Source organism: Mesoplodon mirus (genome assembly GCF_964341445.2).
Source record: "Mesoplodon mirus genome assembly, chromosome: 11".
NCBI lineage: Eukaryota > Metazoa > Chordata > Mammalia > Artiodactyla > Ziphiidae > Mesoplodon > Mesoplodon mirus.
This window is the reverse complement of record NC_138987.1, coordinates 54414487-54437692: the sequence shown is the minus strand read 5'-3', so window position 1 is coordinate 54437692 and position 23206 is coordinate 54414487. Positions and strand designations below refer to the sequence as shown.

General features: G+C 57.8%; 1 protein-coding gene across 3 annotated transcripts; it reads left to right on the top strand.

The window, feature by feature from the left end:
- Positions 1-674: 674 nt before the first annotated feature.
- On the top strand, positions 675-22950 carry RAPGEF3 (Rap guanine nucleotide exchange factor 3). 3 transcript variants are annotated; one of them, XM_082635610.1, is made up of 28 exons: positions 675-940; positions 1406-1618; positions 7628-7681; positions 7769-7875; positions 8086-8207; positions 8347-8515; positions 9121-9205; positions 9531-9591; positions 9702-9778; positions 9975-10121; positions 10672-10784; positions 11076-11164; positions 11469-11547; positions 11753-11903; positions 11982-12064; positions 12874-12913; positions 15619-15700; positions 15982-16128; positions 18076-18173; positions 18623-18748; positions 18835-19016; positions 19282-19372; positions 19512-19562; positions 20472-20559; positions 20924-20988; positions 21420-21474; positions 21574-21645; positions 22529-22950. In XM_082635610.1, the coding sequence occupies exons 1-28, from the start codon at positions 935-937 to the stop codon at positions 22645-22647; spliced, it is 2772 nt and encodes a 923-aa protein (XP_082491736.1). In that variant the 5' UTR covers positions 675-934; the 3' UTR covers positions 22648-22950. The 3 variants fall into 3 exon arrangements, with proteins under 3 accessions (XP_082491736.1, XP_082491735.1, XP_082491737.1); XM_082635609.1 differs by having other exon boundaries at positions 12874-12931; XM_082635611.1 differs by lacking the exon at positions 675-940 and adding an exon at positions 1154-1193 and having other exon boundaries at positions 12874-12931.
- The last annotated feature ends 256 nt before the right edge of the window (positions 22951-23206 follow it).

Genomic DNA, 23206 nt, shown 5'->3' with positions numbered 1-23206 from the left:
CCTTCCTCTCCAGCCTCAGTGTCCCCACCCGCGGCGGGTGTCTGTGTGTGCAGGGCGGGGAGAAGGGGGCGGACGGGGTGTGTGCATAGAAGCGCGGCGGTGGGAGGCTCGGCAGCGGGATTCCCTGCGGGAAAACGGCCCCATCCCTCCCCCGGCCTGTTCGAGACCCTGAACCGAAACAGGAGGCAGGAGGCCCCCGGCCGGCCGGGAAGCGGCCCCAGCCCGGATTTCCCTCCCGGGTGGGGCCGCAATGACTCACCCCCTTCCCCCTTCCCCCGGTTTCCTTGTTTGCATTTCTCCTCCCGGCCACGTGGCGGCCGGTGTAGCGGCCCGCAGCCCCTAGCCCGACACCCCCGCCGCCGCGGCCCGGGCTCGCAACCCAAGGCCGCTCCCGCCCGCTGGGGTTTCTCGAAGCCCGGGATCCCGCCGGCTCGGCTCACCCTGGGCTCGGGACTCCGCCCTCCACCCGTGCCCGCCCGCCCCCGCCCCCGCCCCCGCCCCCGCCCCCTTCCCTACTGTAAGGCCTGGCGCGTCCTCCCCGCCCTCCCGGTCCTTCCCGGGAAGGGAAGAGGGCGGGCCGCGCAGGGGGTGTGACAGCTCCCTCCCGGACCAGTGCCAGCTGCAGCCTCGCTTCAGCGCCCGGTGCCAGCTGGCTCTTTCGTCTGGGACGGAGGAGAGGCTCGGGGCTCCTTGTCGCTGGGGGTGGGGGAACACCCCCCCTCAAGTCCCCAGCTTTCCCCCCACCCAAGAGGAGCCTCTCAACCCAGCCTGGCTCGGGCTGCCCTGGCAGCGGGTCCAGCCAGGAATTGGCCTGCTCACTTCGCCTGGGACTTACAGCAGGGGCTCGCTGTCGGCGGGGGGGGGGGCGGGGGGGCTCCCGTCAGCCCCCGCCTTTTGCTAGAGGCTGCACGGCTGTGCGAGCTTGAGGAGGAATATGAAGGTGGGTAAGGTGGGGTTAGGGGGAGGAGGAGCCGGAGAGGAAGCTGACACGGTCGGGGAGTTGGGGTGGGAGAGAGAGGCTTGGTCAGGGGTGAGGGAGGTGGAGAAACGAATGGTTTGAGCTGAAGCTGCATTTCTGGGGGATCCAGAGTCCACAGTCTCATACCGGGAGTTGGTGGAGATCCCTGCAGGACCATGGGCGGTGGAGTGGGACAGAATTCCCCAGAAGACCGGGAAGAAGGACCTGATCTCTGGTGCGCCAGCTGGAGACCCCTAAGTGCGCCAGACCGGCAGGCCCCAGTGAAGGTCTTCCTGTCCCTCCCCCGGCTACTGGCAGGGCTGCAGCACCTCCGCCTGACCAGTCCAGAGGACTCTAAGGAAGTGGTTCTGCCTGGGGCAGTTGTGCCTTGGTCCAGCTGCCCCAGGCCCGGCCTCATGGCTGTCTGCCTTCCTCTTCCCGTCACAGGTGGGCTGGCCAGGTGAAAGCCGCTGGCAGGTGGGCCTGGCTGTGGAGGACAGCTCAGTTCTGGGAGCACCGCCGGTGGGAGGGCTCCCGGACGTGGTGCCGGAGGGGACGCTGCTCAACATGGTGCTGAGGAGGATGCATCGGTCCCGAAGCTGCTCCTACCAGCTGCTGCTTGAGCACCAGCGCCCCAGCTGCATCCAGGGGCTTCGCTGGGTGAGTGCCCATCCCCTGCCCGGGCCGGGCACCAGGGCTGGAGGGGGCCCTGACTGAAAGAATGGGCATGCTGCTGGTGGCCCAGCTTGCTCTGGGGGCATGAGGGCGACAGCTGGGGTGGACAGTGGGTCAGGCAGCTTGGCTGCAGTGTGTGTGCATGTGGCGCCCAAGTCCCCCCATTCAGGCATGAGGGGAGGGGTAAAGGGATTTGTCATTTAGTTGTCACCTCTGTGTGCCTTGAGTTAGGTGCTTGCGTGCTCTCCAGGTGGTGGTGGGAGGCATGTATGAAATGCTGGAGGCCAGGTCAAGTGGGGGGGGGGTGAGGTAAGCTTGGTTACTGTTTTTTAAACATCACCGTGACAACATTCTCCTTTAGTGAGGGCTGAACTGCATCGAGTCTGCTTTTGGATCTTGGGGTGAGGTGGTCATGTGAACATTGCTTGGCATCTGGCTTTGAGGGGCTCAGGGGAGAATTCTGAGAAGTTTGGAGGTGAGATGAGCGGAGCTCCCTTTGCCGGTGAAGAATCTCTCTGGAGCTGCAAGAATGAAGGAGAGAGAAAGGGTGTGGGGGAAGGATGTGGGGGGGGGGCTGGGGGGGCAGGATAGAGGTTGCAGGATCCAAATCAGCAGAGAAGCTCTCCCCAGCCACCCAGACTTAATAGGTTCTTCACCTGAGATTCGGTGTGTCTATTACTTGTGCCCAGCCCGGGTGGAGGTGAGTGCGGGGAGAGTGCTTGGGCAAAGGGGTGGAGAGAAAGCAGGACTTGGGAGAGCTCCTCTCTTATCAGCAAATCCCTTTGAGTAGAAAGACCACCACTTTCTGCCTCCTTCCTCCTACCTCACCCAACCACCATTTATATTTACCAAAATATGAAGCTGGGTTGAGAAAACTGAAGCCCACCAAGGTGATGGGGTCCTCCTTGCAATGGGAATCGGGAGGAGAATCTAGGTGTCAGTCCCCAGCTCTCCCCCAACCCCTCCCTCCCTGGGTCTTCCTGACAAGGGGCCTCATGGGCCTGGGTTCTGTTCCAGATGACGCTCTGGAGGGGGCAGGGGAGCTGGGTTCCCTCTGGGCTTCGCTGTCTGCCACCCTCACCCCCCAGGTCACTGGCAGTAGCTACTGCTTGGAGCCAGTGGGCTGGAACCCTCCCTCCCTCCTTCCCTCTCCGGCTATAATTACTTGTGCATTTCCTGTCCCCTTCCCAGCTTGTAGAGGCAAGGTGGGGAGTGGGGGGAAGGTCAGGTGCCAGGACAATGAGGTCACTGGAGGATCCCCCTGGGACCCAAAGTCTGGGAGGGGGTGGAGGAGGCCGCCATGCTGTCTCCTGGCTCCCCCAGTCCCCAGAAGTGAAGGGCTGGTATGCATGGGGAGGCCGGAAGAGTGAGGGTGAGGGTTAGTAGAGTAAAAAATGGGGTCAGAGGCACAGAAACAAAGCCCCTCCCCTGCCAGGTATGTGTGGGTGTTGGTGATTAGAGGGAACTTAGATTTTCAGGGCTAGAGGCAGGGCACATCCTCTCCTGAGGACCATCTCTGGGGAGTGGGGAGGTGGAGAGGTGGTTTCAGCCCGTTGCATCTGTGGGTTTTTTTTGTGTTTTTTTTTTTTAACATCTTTATTGGAGTATCATTGCTTTACAATGGCGTGTTAGTTTCTGCTTTATAACAAAGTGAATCAGTTATACATATACATATGTTCCCATATCTCTTCCCTCTTGCATCTCCCTCCCTCCCACCCTCCCTATCCCACCCCTCTAGGTGGTCACACAGCACCGAGCTGATCTCCCTGTGCTATGCGGCTGCTTCCCACTAGCTATCTATTTTACGTTTGGTAGTGTATATATGTCCATGCCACTCTCTCACTTCGTCCCAGCTTACCCTTCCCCCTCCCCATATCCTCAAGTCCATGCTCTAGTAGGTCTGTGTCTTTATTCCCATCTTACCCCTAGGTTCTTCATGACCTTTTCTTTTTTTTTTTTCTTAGATTCCATATATATGTGTTAGCATACGGCGTCTGTGTTTAAGAGACTCTGGGTATCTGTGAGCTATACTTCTCTTCTCTGGATGATGCCTTTGGCTGAGGAGGGGCTCACTTGAGGGAACAAGTACCCAGCAGGGAGCATGCACACACAGGGTGAAGGGTGGATGTTGAAAGGAGGTAGGGTCCAGAGTCCCAGGAGGGCAGTGCTGGGAGTTATTCAGGCCATACCCCCCTCTTAGAAAATCAAGGGGGAAACCCATCAACCTCCTGAGGTCTGCAGAGAGCACTTTCTGTTCCTACTAGACCAGGACAAGAGAAAATGAAAGCAGGTTACAGCAGGAGGGCCTGAGGTTAGATACAGAAAGGACTTACCAACCACGGCAAAGCTGATGCTGGAATAGGATGGAAGAACATCTCCTTTGGAAAGCATGACGGGGAGATGAGATCTTGGCTGATGTCCGGGAGCCTACAGAGGGACCAATCTGTCTAGAGGCAGGGGCAAGATCAGGATGACCTCTGGTGGGTCCTGCCAGCTCAGAGAAGCCTGGGATGCTTCTCTTTGAGTGACTTATTTGGGGGACGTGGCTCTATTCTCTAACTCAGAAAACATGCTTTCATCCAACCTGTCCAAATCATGGTAGTAGCTAATCATTGTGTAGTATTTATATCCCAGGCGCTATTATGAGCTTTACTTTGTCATATCAGATAATCTCACAACAGCCCTGTGAGATAGCTACTAATGCCATCATCTCATTTTATAGATGCAAAAGCAGAAGCACAGAGAGGCTAGGTGACAGGTCTAGGGTTACACAGCTGCTAAGGGACAAAGCTGGGTTTTGGCCATAGGCGATCTGGCTGCAGAGTTCAAGCTCGTAGTGTACTTTCTATTGCTGCAGATGGTAACACTGACACCCCAAAACATCACCCCCACTCATGCATCCTTTCCCAGTCCCATCATACACAGCCCTGGCCTGAGACCCTAGCTGTGGCCTAAGGGAACTGGTCTGACGGGTCCCAACACGGCTGTCTGGCTCTGTGCCTGCCCCTCCAGTGTGACTCTGACCCTCAGTGACGGGGGTGGGGCAGGCCATGGTGCTGGTGCCAGGGAAGCTAGCTGGGACCTCCTCTTCCACCCTGAGTCCTTCCTGTCCAGACATGAGAGGAGGCGGTGGGTGAGGGCCTTCACCCCTGCCATACCAGCCACTGCTTCCCAGCTGAGAACCCTCTAAGCTGACACTCAGGGTTATCAGATCAGGGACAGGGTCAGCGGAAGTACAACATTTCTTGCACTGTGTCCAGATGACAGGTGCCCAGCATGAAATAATAATGTTACATCAAGTTGCTTAACACTGACTAAGTAGTTACTACAGAGCAGGCACGGCTTTGAATGCTTCATGTTATTAACTCGTCTGATCCTCAGAATTACCCGTGGGATAGGTACTATTATCATCAACCCCATGTTACAGATGAGGAAGCTGAAGCACAGAGAGGTTTATAAGCAGCCCAAGGTCACACAGCCAGCTGGTAATGGGGAACCAAGATTTGAACCCAGGTGCCTGGCTCCGGAGCCCACACACCTGCCTGCTGCTCCGGAATGGCACCCGCCCCCGCCCCGATCCTAGGAGGTCCTGGTGCCTGGGAACATGGCAGGGGTCCAGAGGGACTGTGATGACAAACCTATGGAACTTTGTCTAACCCAGTATTTTCCAAACTTCCTTGCCCATGGAACATTCCTGAGGGCAGCATTCACCTCTTTCATCTCTGCTTTCATGGCACACGGTGGGGGAAGCACAGGGCCGCGGAGGCACCATGGGATATGGTAGGGCTTGGTGGCTAAGAACATGGGCTTTGGAATCAGAGAGGCACAGTGTGAATCCTGGTACTCCTGTTTACCAGCTCACAGGGCAGGTTATGTAACCTCTGAGCCTCCTTTTCTTTAGCTGTGAGATAGGAGACAAACACCTACTTCAGGGTCAGCGTTGGTAGAGTTATTCAGTACGATCTTAAATTTCTAAGCAGTTGTGTGACTCTGGGCAAGTTGCTTCCTCTCTCTGGGCTCCTGCTTTCCTCCGAAAATAAGAAGGATGCCTTCAGGTCCCTTCCTCAGCTCTGATGGGCCGGAGCCCCCAGCTTCGGAGCCTCGTGCACATACCCTGGGGCAGGACAGGAAGTGCTTTAAGCAAGGCCTGAGGATCTGAGATCTGAGTCTTGACCAGCCTGGCCACATGACCAGGCACCTCCCCTCCTGATGTGCCCTCCGGGGTCACAATAATACCAGGAAGGGAGTGTGTGCGGGAGCCTGGGTCATGGGCACCGAAGGGACTTGGGGCAGGGACTGGGGCCACCTGGGCACTCTGACAGTCACAACAACAAGTCATTAGCACTCGGTACTGTTTGTTCCAACTCAGGGGGCTGGCTGGGTAGAACTCCTGCCCTTCCTCCTCCTCATTTCCTGTCACTAAGTCTCCAGGGCTATGTCTGGCACCAGGATGGGCCCCATGACCGGGTCAGGGATACCTATGGGACACCTAGCGACTTCTGCCCGGCATTGGGCCAGGCACCTACGCGCTCCAGACCTCAGGCCTCTGCCTGGCACACAGTGGGAGGACGCTGGGACCAGGGGAGGGGACTGTGGCCCCAGGCCTGGTCGTACCCTAGCTCCCCAGCCAGGTCCTCTTCAGGCCCTGTTTGCGGATGGGAAAGCAGCAGAGAGAAGTGGGATGGGAGGAAACAGGCAGGTGTGGTGAGTGGAGTGGGACCAAGAATGTGAGCACTTCTGGTAGGAACTTGAGTTTGTCCGTGGCTGTATGGCTGTGTGTCTGAGTTACAAGGGCACTTCACCTCTAGACTTTTGTTTCTTCCTAAGTCAGGGAGGACAGACAATACCTGCTCTGCCTACTTCCCATCTGATCCTATTCTATATGAGATCAGATGAAATCACGGAGGTAGACATACTTTGTAAACTTCAAGTGCCTGCCTTTGGGACGGCTCATAGAGGGTAGGGCATCCTGTCCAGGGATGTCCACAAATTCCAGTTCTCGGGTGGCAGGAAAAGAGGGGCATGAGAGGCTTTCATGGCTGACATCCCAGGGCACACAGGCCCAGGAGTCCCGGATGCCCAGTTGATGCCAAGGGCAGGGAAACCTCGTTCACCAATGATTTGTACGTAAACCCCGTCTTCCAGAGCTGTCCTGTGTGCTACCAAGACTGACTCACTCTTACAGGGTTATTTATGGACTAGCATGACAGCATGTTGGAGAGGAAAGGGGCTTTCCAGCAGGCAGCCCGCCCTCTGCTTCACAGATCAGTAATAATAACTAACATGTATATACAACTACATGTATATGCCAGGCAGCGCTTTAAACATGTGATCTCTATTAACTCACATAATCCTTCCTAAAGCCTGAATTGTTGTTATGAATGTTTTATAGATTTATAGGCAGGGAGAGGTTAAATCATGTATTCAGGGTCACACTGCTAGTAAACAGAGGAGCAGGGATTTGAGTCCAGGAGTCGGTTCCAGGGTTTGTATTTTTAACTACCAGTCTGCACCGAGGCCCACAGAGGGCAGGAGTTTCGCCCATGGCCCCGTGACTGGGGACTGACCCTGGCTTGGGAGCCGGCCCTGGGACTCCAGGCCTCCCGAGCTGCTCACTTCCTGGCCTCTCCCTGGCCTTCTTATCTCATGTCCTCATGCTCCCCCCAGCTCCACTGTGCCCCGTCCCTACACGGTGCAGTTTACCTGGGAGCCTGGGCACACCTGGGCCCTGAGTAAGCAGAACTGGAATCTCATCTATGGGGATGCACCGCTGGAGTCAGGAAGCAAGACAAGGGTCTGGTGATAGGACAGCAGGGCGGGCACGAGGCGGACGCCTGGCATATGGGGGGTGCTCAGTGAGTGTTTGTTGAAAGAGTAGCTAAGTGGACGCCTGGAGTCGGGGACTGGGCAGGGGCTGGGAGTGACGGGGGTGGGCATCTGAGAGCTGGGTTTAAAGGCCCGGCACTAACACTCCAACCCTCCCACTGCCCTCAGACGCCACTCGCCAACAGCGAGGAGTCCCTGGATTTCAGCGTGAGCCTCGAGCAGGTACAAGCCACGAGGGGTGGAGCTGGGAGGCGGCGGCACAGCCAGGGCTTCAGGGCCTGAGCCAGCTGTGCCTCTCCCCGCCCCTAGGCCTCCACGGAGCGGGTGCTGAGGGCTGGGAGGCAGCTGCATCGGCATCTCCTGGCCACCTGCCCCAACCTCATCCGAGACCGAAAGCACCACCTCCGACTCTACCGGTGAATAGTGGCCTTGGCTACCTCCTCGCCCACCCCCTCCAAACCCTCCCCACCCTCTGTTTTCTTTCCCTTTCACTCTGTCCAGGCACCTGGGCCCAGCCCTGCTTCTGGACTAGGAAGGTGCCTTTCAGACGGAGTGTTCCTCCCTCTCGCCTCTCCCGTCCTGCCATTTGAGTCTCCTTCCTCTTCCCTGGCCCCTTCACCTCCCAGGCAATGCTGCTCTGGCCGGGAACTGGTGGATGGGATCTTGGCCCTGGGGCTGGGGGTCCATTCCCGGAGCCAAGTCGTGGGAATCTGCCAGGTGCTGCTGGATGAAGGTGCCCTCTGTCATGGTAAGCCCTAGCCCTGGGTGGGTGCCCGGGGCTGGGAAGTCCTGGGGAGCAGGTGTCCGGTGGGCCTTGCAGCAGGGGCCTCATACCCACGTGGCCTCAATTTCCTCTCCTCCCCCACGCCTGGGCCTCTGCCCCCCAGTGAAACACGACTGGGCCTTCCAGGATCGAGATACCCAGTTCTACCGTTTCCCCGGGCTGGAGCCAGAGCCTCCAGGCATCCACGAGCTGGAGGAGGAGTTCGTTGAGGCTCTGGCCCTGCTCTCCCAGCGGGGACCTGACGCCCTGCTCACGGTGGCACTTCGAAAGCCGTAAGTCAGGCGCCTTGCATCTCGCGGCCCTGCTCTCGGACTCAGTAGTTTCTATTTCCCCTCTGAGGGGGTGGTCCCTTACTTTTTGCGGAGGGAAGGGACCCTGGCTGGACCAGAGGCCTGAGCTCTGGTCTGCATTCTGCCATGGACTTGCTGTGTGATCTCGAGCCCTCCTTCCCCCTTTGAACATGGTCCTTCCTCTGTAACTGAGGCTGTGGGACACGTGGCCTCCAAAGACCCTGCCCACTCTGCGATGCAGAGAGACGGAGGGCTTTGGACTCCGCCGGCAGGTCTGCGTTCAAATTCCAGTTCCACTGGCTACTAGCTCGGTGACCTTGGGCCTCTCCATGCCGGCTTCCTCTTCTGTCAAAGGATAACAACACCCACGTCATGGGGTTGTCGTGAAGGTGGAATGGAGTAATGCGTGTAAAGCGCGTGGCCCAGTGTCCGGCACACAGTGTGCTCCTGGTAAAGGCTGGCCCATTATTGATAAACTGCTGGGGCACCGGCTGGCCCAGGCCCAAGCTTGGTGGACGTGGTGGCTTCCTGCTCTTGGCCTTGGGCCCACAGCTCATCACTTCTTCCCCGCCTTCCTGTGCCCGCAGCCCCAGTCAGCGCACAGACGAGGAGCTGGACCTCATCTTCGAGGAGCTGCTGCACGTCAAGGCCGTGGCCCACCTCTCCAACTCAGTCAGTCCCCCGACCCAGGCCTGCCCTCCCCACCCCCAAACCTCCCTTCCCTGTGACCGCTGCTGGGCCAGAAGACATTCCCCTCCCCTTCTGCCTGTGGCTGGGAAACTTCCGTCTAATTGCTTGCCCCCGGCATCCTTACCTGAAAGTCCTTCTGCCTCTCTTTGCCCATTTCTTCCCCTTGCTTTGTCTCCTGCTGAATCCCAGGTCACCCGACCTAACTACATCTCTGTCCCCTGAGCACTTGTGGCTTTGGACCTAACCTCCTCACATGGTCCCTCTTCCCCTGAACTCACCTCATTGACCCTCCTCTCCCCGCCCACAGGTGAAGCGGGAATTAGCGGCAGTTCTGCTCTTTGAACCACACAGCAAGGCAGGGACTGTGTGTAAGTCAGATGGGATGGGAAGCTGGGCACCAGGGACCTGGACATGGGCGGAGGCCACAGGGGAGAAGTGGAGGGTCCCTGGGGGCATGTCTGATCTGTGCTTCTCTCAGTGTTCAGCCAGGGGGACAAGGGCACCTCATGGTACATCATCTGGAAGGGATCTGTCAATGTGGTGACCCACGGCAAGGTGAGTCTTCCCTCCCTGCCCAGCCCCCTGGGGTGTAACTGCTCTCTGGTCCTTGACCTCATGGGCAGTGCCTTTAATAGACCCAAGGCTGCCGACCTCCCAGGTCTCCTCCTGCTTTGGTGGCTCTGTCCACCATGGGTCTGTCCCGGCGAGGGCTGGGTGGCTGGGCTGGGCTGTGACTCAGGCCTGACTGCAGGGCCTGGTGACCACACTGCATGAGGGAGACGACTTTGGACAGCTGGCTCTGGTGAACGACGCACCCCGGGCAGCCACCATCATCCTGCGAGAAGACAACTGTCATTTTCTTCGCGTGGACAAGCAGGACTTCAACCATATCATCAAGGTGCCATTGCTGGGGGTGGGGAGGGCAGGGGACGTGGCAGGGACACGTCTCTGGAGAAGTGGTGTGGGGCAAAGGGTAAGGACCGGAGAGAGCCTTTAAGGATCAAGGAGAGGTCGAGGATGGAGAAGCTCGGGGCAATGGCTGCAGGTGGCAGCCCAGCCCTGCGTGTGTGAGGAGGTGCAGAGCATGCTGAGGAGGGTCAGCAAGCCCTGGGGACCCTGGCTCGGGTGGGAGACCAGGGGGGTTGGGTTACAGAGGGGTGGGGGTCTAGGGTGCAAGGGGATGCAGCATAATGGAGCGTGGGATCTATGGAGGGAGCCCTGGGAGGGATGGGGTGGAGGAGGGGCTCAGGGTGGGTGATGGGCAGGAGTGGGAGTGGGGGTAAAAACCAAGGTCATGGGCACTGAATGGAGTGGGAGAAGGGCTGAGGGTCCCTGTGGGAGCCTTGTGGGGTTCAGCGTTTGGAATGGGGGAGGGAGAGGGAGAAGCTCTAGGGTGGGGAAAGGAGTCATTGTGTATGTTGAGCACTGGGTGTTGGCTTGTTCTCCAGGATGTGGAAGCAAAGACCATGAGGCTGGAAGAACATGGCAAAGTGGTGTTGGTGCTGGAGAGAACCTCTCAGGGCACTGGCCCTTCTCGTCCCCCAACCCCAGGCAGGAACCGGTAACATACCCACCATGCTCCCTTTCCATACCATCTCTCTTGCCCACCTTCTCTCCTTCCATTTCCCAGGCTTTACTCCCTTCCCTGTGTCATACCCCTGCCCTCTGGCCACCTGGGGGTGGAAACGCTTCCAGGGACTAAGAGGCATCCCCTGAGTTGGTCCCCCCTCCACCCCAAGGTGAGAGAGGGCTGGCAAATAGGGAGGAGTGATATGATTGATTATTGATGTCTGCCCTGGCTGTGGGAAGGGGAGTCGTGGCTTAAGTGCTCTGGACTGGCTGCTTCTGCTAGGTATATAGTGATGTCTGGCACCCCGGAGAAGATCCTAGAACTTCTGTTGGAGGCCATGCGGCCTGATTCCAGTGCTCATGACCCAACAGGTAGGGGCAGGAGACACCCTGACTGCTCTCTGACTCATTGGGTGGTCAGCACAGCATGGGAGAGGGCCAGGCACCCTGCCGTCTGACCTCATTGGGTGCTAGTTTGGTCCGTTTGGTCAGTTGACGGGAAGTTTGCGTTCCTGTGTTCTTGGTTTGGGTGGGAAGTGCAGTGACAGGGATGGGGCATCGCTGGTCCCTTGCCCGTGGTGGGATTGGGGAAAGGGATGCTCCAGCTGTGCATGTACTTGTGCTCAGTAGACTTGACCACTGAAGCCCCCACCTGTCCCCTGTCCCTGCCCTACAGAGACATTCCTCAGCGACTTCCTCCTGACCCACAGTGTCTTCATGCCCACTGCCCAGCTTTGCGCTGCCCTCCTGCACCAATATCCTTCCAGCCCCAGGGGATTAGGATGGTGTGTGGAGTGGGGAGAAGGAACCCCTCGTATCATGGCTGTGCCGAGCCCTCCAAAGTGCCAGCATCATGCCAGGCCCAGCTTGTGCGTGGGCTCTGGGCATCCTGCCCCTCCCTTGCCCAAGGTGTGGTGGGTGGTCTGGTTGGATGTTGTGGTTCCCTTGACTGGTGCCCACTTTCCACGCGGAGCCCGCGGGAGGCAGCGAGCAGGAGTGCAGCACCTACATCTGCAACAAGAGACAACAGATCCTGCGGCTGGTCAGCCAGTGGGTGGCCCTGTACAGCCCCATGCTCCACACCGACCCCGTGGCCACCAGCTTCATCCAGGTACCTGGGAGTGAGGCAGGGCTGGACCGGGCTGCCCGGGGTGGACATGGAGTCACAGTGAACCTTGGCTCCTCCCAGAAACTGTCAGACCTGGTGAGCAGGGATGCCCGGCTTAGCAACCTGCTGCGGGAACAGTGGCCAGAGAGGCGGCGACACCACAGGTGATGCTTTGGCTCAAGTTAACTCGTCACCTGCGGGACGGGCGGCGCAGCGGGGATGGAGAGCACCGCCTCTGGGGTCGAACACGTGGCTTAAAGCCAGGCTGCACCACTGTAGCTATGCCGCCCTGAGCCCATTACCCTCACCACCCCACCCTCCTAGGGCTTCAGCTCTTGTCTGTAAAACTGGGAGAATACCTCCCCCCCACTGCACCTGAAGAGTGCCGTGCAGGGCGTGCTGTGCTCACTTGTCTAGTCTTGCTCATTTCAATTAGTGCTCTTACCGGTCCCCTTGCTGCTCACCCTCCCATCACGCGCTCCTCCATGCTCACGCAGCCACAGTCATTCACGTGCCATCCTTCTAGCCCCAGCACACCTGCTGTGCTCACTGCCTCCTAATTATTGCCAAGCACCCTTGGTGCCAGCTCCTGCCAGCCGGCCCGGTCAACTTCCTGGCGTTTACCTCGCCCTCCGAGACCTTCCCGCCCTCCCAGGCATCCTGTGGGGGCAGCTGAGGTCCAGGGAGAGCTCCTGTGCAGGCTGCCTGCCCTGACACCGCGTCCCTTTCTCCCTTGAGCTCTCTTTCCCTCCCTTGCTGGCCTGGGAAAATCACAGGATCCAGGGGCTGGATTTCAAGTCTTGCCTGTCTCACCAAATCTTTGATCCTCACCAAATCTGCAAACCTCTGAGCCTCTGGTGAGGGCGGGTAGAATCCAGAGCCCGTGTCATCCTCTCTGCTCTTGACCCCATGTCATCCCACCTGCAGTGGGCCCTGCCCGCCAGTCTCACCTCCCTTCTCTCTTGCTCCACAGGTTGGAAAATGGCTGTGGGAACGCATCTCCGCAGATGAAGGTGTCTGCCCCGAGTGAGGTCCTCTCGCTTCTGCGGGGCCCCAGCTGTCCCCACTCCTCCAGGGACCACCGGGCCCCTCCTTCGGCCCCTACCCAAGGGGCTCTGCGTGGCCAGCCCCCCCGTCCCCTGTCGGCCCCAGGCACATCCTTGGGTCTGGGATAGGTGTTCATGGAGCTCGGGCTGCATGTGGCGCTGGGGCCAGGCTCTGCAGGGAGACACAGAGGTCTAAGGTCACTGCTCCCCCCGCCCCCCCCAAGCCAGGGGGCTTCTATTCCGTCTGGGAGGTGATTCATGCTCACAGTTAGAGCCAATTAGCAGTTCCCACCTGGGAGGTTAGGGGTGGTGCCTGGGGGTAGCCTCGGAAGCCCAGGGGTTCCTGGGGACCAGTGCAGGGAGCCCAGAGGAAGGCAGGCTGAGATCCCAGTGCCATTCCCAGCAGTGGGCAGGGGCGGGGAAGCAGGAGGAAGAGCTGTGACGGGCGCGAGATTTGAGGGATGGGGCGGAAGGGGCTGGGCAGGTAAGTTGGGGCTGGCTGGGGGCTCATGCATTGGGAATAACACCCAGATGCTTCACCTGGGCCTGCAGCGCCCAGCTGCTTCTCCCACCTCATCCTGCTCCCCCCTCCTCCTCGCAGGCTCCTTTTCGGCTAAAGGTGAAGCTCAGCCCCTCCTCAGTCTCCTGCCCTTACCTGCTGGCCCCTCTCCCACCGGCTCCCCTCCAAGGTGTCCTCTATGGTTTTCCTCAAAGCATTATCCCAGTGGAATTGTTTTCTTTGTTTGTCTACTTGCTTATTGTCTGTTGGTGTCTGTCATGTCCCACTAGAATGCCCGCGTGAAGGGCCTTGACCTCTGTCTCCCAGCCTGTGGTTGCCACTCGGAACGGCCGGCGGGCACTGCGTTAGGTGCCGAGGATGCCGTAGGGGGCTGGGGGAGCCACCCTGGCCTCAAGGGGCTTGCAGTGAAGGGAGGGACGGGGCTGCAGGGCAATCTCATGCTGTATAAGGGCAAAGACAGGGGTCTCTGGAGACAGGAAGGGGAGGGCTGACTCCGGGTCAGGGTCAGGGAGAAGCAACCGCTGGGGCTGAGAGCAGCAGGGAGTGAGGGTGGAGGGAGAAGAGGCTGCAGGTGGGTGTGAGGGGGAAGGGAGCCCACCTCCTAATGGAGCCTGGAGGAGAGGGGGGAGGCGGGCAGGGGCCAGAGCAGGTGGGGCCACCCCCCCAGCCCCGTGGGCCACAGTAAGGGGCCTGACCTTTGTCCCCAGAGGAGTGTGAGCCATTGAAGGTGTCTGAGCCAAGGATTGACAAGATCAGATTTGAGTATTGAATAGGTCAGCTGAGGAGCCTGCGGTTTATCCAGTAGACAGTGATGGCCTGGAAGCCGTGATAGGAAGCTTGATCTGGCTCTGGTCAGGCAGATGGGAGTGGGAGAGAGGGAGGCACCCGAGAGGTGAGGCTGGCAGAGAATAGTTGGGCCGTTTTAGTAGATAAAGAGTGAGGCAACACACGGGCTGGTGGACCCTGGGGTTGGCCTGGGCTGGGGAGGGGGGCACACGGAGGCCCCAGGACTAGATGACATGCCGTGGGGAAGCGGGGGCTGGGCAGCAGGAGCCGTGAGCCCAGAGGAATGTCCGAAGAGTAGCCTGGCAGGTGGGATGAGGGATCCGAGGGGTGTGTTGAGTTTGGGGTGATGGAGCACAGATACGGGAGGATCCAGGAGGCATTTGAGACCAGGGCTTGGAAGAAAAGTCAGTGGTATGGTTTTAAGAGTCTTCCATCTGCGGGGGTGGGGAGGGTGCGTGAGGCTGGGAGGAGCTCGGAGGGGAGCGCAGAGATCTGGAAATCCAGGGAAGAGCCATGAACCAAGGTCCGAACCTGATCTGCCACCTTCAGAGCAGGTAGAGAGTCAGTACAAGAGTTGGAAAGAGTGGTCGGTGTGCAGAGGAGCTGTGTGAGGGAGGCCTCTGGCCAGCGGGGGCTCCCCAGCAGCCCACTGTGGCGGGGCCATGGAGGAGGGGTTGTGGGGTGACGGGGCAGCTGACACAGTTGAGTGCTGGTGGACAAGAGCGGGGTGTGTGTTGGGGGGCGCAGGCGACAGGTTAGGATTCCAGCTGGGCCACTTAGCAGCTGTGTTGCTTTGGGTATGTTACTTAACCTCTCTGAGCCTCACTGATCTCATCCATAAAATGGGGATAATAATATTTTGTCAAGGGGCTTTTGTGACTATTTAGATACTTAAAATATGCCTGTACTTAGCCTGGCATGTAGCAAATAGCAAATGGTAGCTGAAAGAGGAAAACACCGAGATCAGCAGCTGAGGTGTGTTCGTATTAGAGCAATTCTCGACCCATCTGGTAGAGGGGGTAACACACACGTAGAGGGGTTAACACACACGTAGAGGGGGTAACACACACGTAGAGGGGTAACACACACGTAGAGGGGGTAACACACACGTAGAGGGGGTGACACACACGTAGAGGGGGTAACACACACGTAGAGGGGGTAACACACGCGTAGAGGGGCACAGACTGCTCTGTCTCCTCCAGGAGCCTCAGTCCCCAGCGCCTTACCTGGCCCAGATTCATGGGCCAAGCAGAGCCCGAGGGTGGTGTGCGTGCCCCGTGGGTGCCGTGCTGCTGGTGACAGAGGCCCCTCCCCGTCCCTGCATGCTCTCCTGTGTCCTCCCGGCCTTACTTTCTCTCCCTCTCAGGCCCAGAACATGCCTGTTTGGCTCCCCAGCCAGGATGAACCTCTCCCCAGCAGCAACTGTGCCATCCGAGTTGGGGACAAAGGTTGGTGGTCTGTCGGAGCCAGCCAGTGCATAGCTCGAACCCTACTGTCTTCACCCTTGACCTTGGGGCGCCTGGCCGAGGATGGCATGCCATGCTCCTTGGGGTCTCTGTTCCAGGCTCCCCCTCTCCTTGGCTCAGGGCCTCCCACCCACCCAGGCTACTCCATAGCACCCTTGCCCGCCTCCTCGGGACCCTCCCTCCGCTGCAGTCGCTGCCCTCTCCCTCCTGGGGTGGGGAGACCAAGCAGCACCCCCCACAGCTCAGCCAGTCTTCCTCTCCAGTCCCCTATGACATCTGCCGGCCGGACCACTCAGTGCTGACCCTGCAGCTGCCTGTGACGGCCTCAGTGAGAGAGGTGATGGCGGCGTTGGCCCAGGAGGACGGCTGGACTAAGGGGCAGGTGCTGGTGAAGGTGAACTCTGCGGGCGGTGAGTTGTGTCTCTGGGTAGGGTGGCCCCAAGGGAGGGGACCCCCTCAGAGCCGTGCCCATCCCCCGAATTAAGATTATCATCATCTTTTTTATCTTTATCATGTCAATGATGGTTAGCATTTATTGGGAGGTTTAGTACATCTCTTCAAAGTGCTTTGCATGTGGTGCTGAAGAGCATGAACTCTGGAGCCTGCTGCCTGCGTTTGACTTCTGCCCTTTGGCTCCCTTCTCTCTGTCCCTGGGCAGGATGCTTAATCTCTCTGTGCTCTGTTTCATCATCTGTAAAATGGGGATTAAAAGAGTGCCTGCTTCATAGAGGAATTGTGAGGATAAATGAGATAATCTATAAAAGTGTTTAGAATGCTGTCTGACCCATAGTCAGCACTACATTATTATCTGTTATTACATAGCTACTGCTACATCATTATCATGTTTACATACTTATTTAACTCTAATAGCAATCTTATGAGATAGGTATTTTGATCCTATTTTCAGACAAGGAAACTTAAGCTCAAAGGGGTTTAGTGATTTTCCCAAGTTCACACAGTGAGAGCGTCGACAGCCTTTGAATTCGGGTAGTTGCCCATTCAGTCTGTAGTCATCTTTGAGGGTCAGCTGTGGGCCAGCAGTGTGTTAGGAGGTAGAGGTACCATGGCAGGTAAGGTAGAGCAGCTTGATGGTTAAGAGCCTAGACTGTGGACTCCCAGATCTGAGCTGGAATCCCAGACCCACTGCTTATTTGCTATGTGATCCTGGGCAAGTCATTTAACCTCTGTGAACTTCGGTTTCCTCGTCTGTCGAATGAGCACTGTAACACTGTAACTGTACCTATCACTGCTGTGGCTATTAAATAAGCTACTGTGTTTAAAGCTGTTATCATGGGACCCAGCATAAAGTTGGTGCTCGGAATACGGCAACATTAGGATTATTAAGACCTGCCTTTGGAGAACTTGGGACATTAGAAACCACTGTTGTCCATGAAGGACACAGCCCAGGTCTGACAGCTGGAGCGCAGGGTAGGCAGCTGGGTATCCAGAGAATAATGATGGCAGGGAGACTGGCAAAGCATCCTTCCTTCAGAAAGTAGGGAGAGAGGATGAGGTCACCTGTGCCTATGTGCAGCTCTGGGAAGCACTGCCCTCTGGTGGCTACCTGGCAAGTTGCAGTTGTCCTAAGCCAGTGTTTATTGAGACCCTACGTGCCTGTGCTCTGTTCAGAGCACTGATCCTTTTGATTGACACCCATGTCAGTAATCAGTATTTTATTACAAACTCCATAATATGTGTATATTTCCTTGTAAGTCACATACATATATTCCTACCCTAATGTTACATGATCATAACACAACACACAAAATAGAAGTGCAAAACTGGTGAGAAAAATCAATAAAGTGAAAGAGCTAATGTTTTTTCCTGGACACGCGGATGGTCTTGTGTACCTTACTTTGGAGGCTGATGGTCTAGGGACTGGGGACTCAAACATGACTAAAAACACAGTCTCAGTCCACAAGAGCTGATAAAAATCCGCACAAAGATTTCTGCAGGGCCTTTCCCAATTTTCAAAGGGCCTATGTATGTATCATATATTTATAGCCACTATTTATATTTATATCAATGATTTCATTTGACTTGTGAGTAGTCAGGGCAAATCTTAGTGTCTCCATTTGACAAAGGAGGAAGCTGAGGCTCCTTGAGACTCCAGCGTTGCCCAGTGTCAGCCTGTCTCACTAAGACTCCCCTTTCATCGTCCTTGGGCCGTGCTGCCCTGTGTGTGCGGATGCGTGGGCATGCGCACCTGTGTATTTAGAACAACTTCCCAGGACTCCAACCCTGCTACTGGGAGAAGAGACCTTCCAGCCTCCTAAATGGGGCCTCCACCCTGCCTCCGGTTGCTCGCTGGCCTCCCTCTCTGTCCCCACCCAGCACAGCCTCTGCTCTCTTTGCAGACACTGTTGGCCTGCAGCCAGATGCCCGAGGTGTGGCCACATCCCTGGGGCTCAACGAGCGGCTCTTTGTTGTCAACCCTCTGGAAGTGCACAAGCTGGTAGGGACAGGCAGGGCGCCAGGGCCTGGGGAGGAGCTGAGTTTTGGGGGTGGTAGGAGTGGGTGCTAGGAGAGGGTCACACGGAGAAGACAGGGAGGGCTGGCTCTGGCTGCTGCTGGGCCTTAAGGAGGAAGAGGAAGGAGTTGGCCTCAGCCAATGGGGAAAGTCCCCAGGTTGGGGGAGGGGAGAACTGGTTGGGAGCTCTCAAGGGGGAAGAGGGAGACCTGCTTCATCAGGGGTTCCCCAGAGAACAGGCACCCTACAAGGAGGGGTCCCAGCACTGGGGAGCCGTCTGGGACATACCTCCTTGGGAAGCCCCTCCATCAGATGCCCCTCCAGCCCCTGCTCTCCCCGACATTCCTCCCACCCTGGGCACAGAGGCTCCTCCCACCCTGCACCTTTCCCCTAGATTCCCCAGGCAGCCCCCCTGAGCACTCTCCCACCTGCAGACCCCACACCCCGAGCAGCTGGGGCCCACCGTGGGCTCTGCAGAGGGGCTGGACCTGGTGAGCGCCAAGGACCTGGCAGGCCAGCTGACGGACCACGACTGGAGCCTCTTCAACAGCATCCACCAGGTGCAGCGGCAGCGCGGAGGGGAGGGGGCCGGCGATGTGGGCTCCCCACCTGCCATGCACTGACCTCTCCTGCTGTCCCCGCCCAGGTGGAGCTGATCCACTACGTGCTGGGCCCCCAGCCCCTGCGGGACGTCACCACTGCCAACCTGGAGCGCTTCATGCGCCGCTTCAATGAGCTGCAGTACTGGGTGGCCACAGAGCTGTGTCTCTGCCCTGTGCCCAGCCTGCGGGCCCAGCTGCTCAGGAAGTTCATCAAGCTGGCTGCCCAGTGAGCGCCTGTGGGCTGGGTGGGCTGGGTGGCGGAGTCCTGAGGCTGCCTTTACTTAAATGCCCGATCCATGGTAAGGGTGTTGCCAAATCTGCCAGCCCCGTGCTTCCCTGGGTCCCCTGGAGCCTCTGCCTCCCCACCCCATCCGGCCCCAGTGCCCGCAGGGGCGACGCTGGCCTGGCCCGGCGCTGGACCCCAGGCCGGCTGTCGTATGGGTGCGGGGCTTTGCACGGTGGCTGAGGGTCTCTGGGTCTTCTGTTCACAGCCTCAAGGAGCAAAAGAATCTCAATTCCTTCTTTGCCATCATGTTTGGCCTCAGCAATTCGGCCATCAGCCGCCTGGCCCAGACCTGGGAGGTGAGTGCCATCTGCCGGGGCAGGCCAGGGCCTTCCCACCCCGGTCCTGAGTCAGGCCCCTGCCCATTCTGGGGGTCCTTTTTGGGGATGGTGCTCCCACCCCAGAGCAGTGACAGCCCCGCCTGTCTCTCCTTCACAGAGGCTGCCCCACAAAGTCCGGAAGCTCTACTCGGCCCTGGAGAGGCTGCTGGTGAGTGCTGGGCCCCGCTCCCTTGCAGCCTCTCTGCCTGTCCTTGTCTACTTCTCTGGTTTCCAACCCTGGGTCAGGGCCTGGTTCCCTTTGGCCTGTGAGTTTGGGGTGCTGGCTGAGGAACAGGTGTTTAGCATGACTGGGGGCTCTGCAGAGTGTGCTGTATCCCTCAGTATGTGTGGTGGGGGAATGGCATTTGCTATGGCTATTAGGTCCTGCATGAAGGCAGCGTCTGGCCCTGGGGTCTGAGGTGCCAGGGGACCGCTGGGGGATGCCGGTTTCCAGCTGACCTGCCTCAGGACTCAGGAAGCAGGTCCTGACTGCAGCTCCCACTGTGTTCTGGGGCCTGTCAGTGGCCCCTCAGGAGACTCAAGGAGCCCATGTGCCAGCCCAGGCCAAAAGATGAGGCAAGAATTCAGGAGCTGAGCCCTCCACTGCCAGGAGCTGTTAGGGGGGCCGGTTTGAAAGGTTTGACAGTATTCAGGGGAGAGCTAGTGCAGGGTGCTTTCATCAGCAAGGCTCTAAGACGCTTGAGGAAAAACTTCTCCTGGGGCTCAAGAGGTTCAAAGGAATTTACGCACTAGAGAGAGAGAGGGAGAAACAAGGACAGAAAAGAGAGAGTTTTCCATGAAACCTCAGGGCCCCTGTGATAATGGCCATGACGTGTCCTTGGGGTTTAATCAGAGGCCAGGAAGCCACATCATGCAGACTGGCAGTCACAGCTCCAGGCCCCCTCCCGCCTCCGTAGAGCCTGCCTTGGTGAGATCTGGGGCCGAGAGGAAGCTGAGCTCCAAGGGGATGGGTGCACAGCCTCTCCCTGGGACGCTGGGCATTTGGTTGCGCTGTGGCACGTGGTGGGTTATGGTGTATGGGACCTTCCCTCTCTCACTGTGGCTTCTTCCCTCTCAGGACCCCTCATGGAACCACCGTGTGTACCGTCTGGCCCTCACCAAGCTCTCCCCTCCCCTCATCCCCTTCATGCCCCTTCTTCTCAAAGGTAAGAGGACCAGTATCCACCTCCCTGTCTCCATCCCATCCATTCCTGCCCCTGTGTCCATCAGAGGGTCGGTGTCCATCGGACCCTCTGAGTGATTCCAGTGCGCTGATGCCCTGGGGGACCCAAAGATGAACTAGGAGTTCACAGGGTAGAAGCAGAGTTAAGACATGCAGACATTAGATGGCCTACGATACAAGGCCTAAGATATACAAGGAAATCGCTCCAGGAGGTTAGTTGGGGAGGAAGAGGGCCATGTGCAGGACCGATAGGCCCGAGCCTCCCTGTTATTGACCCCTCACCTTTCCTTGGCTGCTGGAAGGGGAAGGAGTTTGGGGACCTATGAACAAAACCCATCTCTTCGCAGACATGACCTTCATCCACGAGGGAAATCACACGCTGGTAGAGAACCTCATCAACTTTGAGAAGATGGTGAGTCCGAGGAGAGTGGGTGCCTGACACTGGAATGGGTTGCAGGCTATGACGATGGTCTTGCAAGGGGTCGGGGATGGGGTGGGAGATGGTCTAAAGTTGGTCTCAACAATATAAATATGAATTCTTCCTTTAAAATAGCCATTACTCCATTGCATGCCCTCATGAGGGTCTGGTCTCCACTGGGGAGTGCTGGGGTGACAGCCTCAACTATCTTACTCTTCAACCAGAGCCCCCTCCCGTCTAAGCCCTCCCTGACCTCTGTTCTTCCCAACGCCTGGTCCCCGCTGGGTCTCTGGGTGAGCTGGGGCACAGCAGACAGGACCCCGTCTCCTATAGCCCCTAGTTCCTACGAGCACTTCAGCTGACCCCCAGGCCACACCAGGGTCCCGTTCCTCACACCGGGTCTCATGTCCTTGCTTGGCCCACAGAGAATGATGGCCAGAGCTGCGAGGATGCTGCACCACTGCAGAAGCCACAGCAACGGTGAGAGGGCGGGTTCCCCGGGTAGGTGCCCCTGACCGATGTCCCCTTCAAGGCACTGGCTCGGTCCTGTCTCGCTGACTCCCCCCTCTCACCCGCCAGTGCCTCTGTCACCACTTAGAAGCCGAGTCTCCCACCTGCACGAGGACAGCCAGGGGGCCAGGATTTCCACATGTAAGTGCGGGCAGGGGTGGGTGTTGACAAGTTGGCCATGGCTGGCATTTACAGGCATTTACAGTGCATACATGATGCTGATAATGCTTCACAACACCTCTGTGAGGTAGGTAGAATGTTATCCTAACTTGAAGATGTGCGAACAGGCTGGAGCCTTGAAGAAACCTGTGGAAGCCACAGAGTTAGATAGAGCTGGGACCCAGGTACTCTTACTCCAGATCTGCATTCTTTTAACTGGCCTTCAGTTGCATGAAATGGGATTAATTGCAATCCACAGTTCATACCACACTGTCCTCATTATTTTAATTTATGTATGTATATTCTGATAATATGATGGGCACCTCTGGACCCAAGCCAAATATGAGCGCGTTGACAATAACTTCCATCTCTCTAGTGGTGTCCCTCTCTCCTGTCCTCCTGCCCCTCCTGCCCAGAGAAGCCACTCTCCTGAATTTTGAGTTACTCATTTTCTTGTTTTTTAAAATAGGTTTTTTATATGTATGTATGATAAAATATATATACACACGCACATACATATACATCTTTTAAATACCTCATATATATATGACAACAAAATATTCTTCAGTTTTAGTTGTCTTTTTTTTTTTTTTTTTTTAGTTTTAGTTGTTTTTGAGCTCAGTAAAAGGGGTATTAAACTGTATGCAATTTGGGGGCCCTGTTTTCTCCAGTCTGTGCTCTTGACCACCATGCTATTCTGCCCCAGCAACGGGGCGGGGTGTCTTCTAGATTGGCCGTGGGAAGTGGCAGGCTCGGTGGTGGAGGGCAGGGAGGCTGATTTGCTCCTTGGAGGAGGAGGAGTGGGCTCTACAAAGTGCGCGGTTCCCCCCCTCCCGACCACCCCTCCCCACCTCCCCCCACTTAGGCTCGGAGCAGTCCCTGAGCACCCGGAGTCCAGCCAGCACCTGGGCTTACGTCCAGCAGCTGAAGGTCATCGACAACCAGCGGGAACTGTCCCGCCTCTCCCGGGAGCTGGAGCCGTGAGGAGGGGCTGGGCTGGAGCAGGCACTGGCTGCCAGGAGAGCCAGGGTGAGCCGGGCCAGGAGGCCCATGGGCTGGCCGCGCCGGGCAGGGGCTCTCCGCGGACTGAACTTGAGGCCCTGGAGTGGGCGGCATGGAGGCAGCCGTCCCCTTGATGACTGGTGGCCAAGGAGGACCTCGGAATGGAATGAGCCGGGGCCCAAGGCCAAGGAATGGGGGACAGAGAAGCCCTGGAGTGGGTGGGAGAGCAGAACGCTCCCTCTGTGTGTTCAATAGAGAGCGCTCCACACCAGGTCTTTTCCAGATTCCATGCCTCTCGACTTTGTTGTCCGGCCATCGCCAGGCCCCTGGGGTGTGTTTCCGCAGTGGACCGAGCGTCTGCATGTGTGTGGCATGTGGGTGGCAGGGGCAGGCCCGCTGCCCAGGGAGGTGGGGAGGCAGGGAAGGGTGGGGGCCGTGCTGCTTTTCTTTCCATGGCCTGTGCGGTAAACAGCTGGGTGTGGTCGGGGCTGTTTTTCAGGGAGTGGTGGTCCCTGAGGAGCCTTATTGTTACCCTAAGCGG

Bases quoted from the DNA above. Each gene is read 5' to 3' on its own strand.
- RAPGEF3 (XM_082635609.1), top strand. The intron at 9,206-9,530 runs GTCAGTCCCCCG...CCCCGCCCACAG, and splicing joins TGGCCCACCTCTCCAACTCA to GTGAAGCGGGAATTAGCGGC. The intron at 15,701-15,981 runs GTTGGTGGTCTG...CTTCCTCTCCAG, and splicing joins CATCCGAGTTGGGGACAAAG to TCCCCTATGACATCTGCCGG.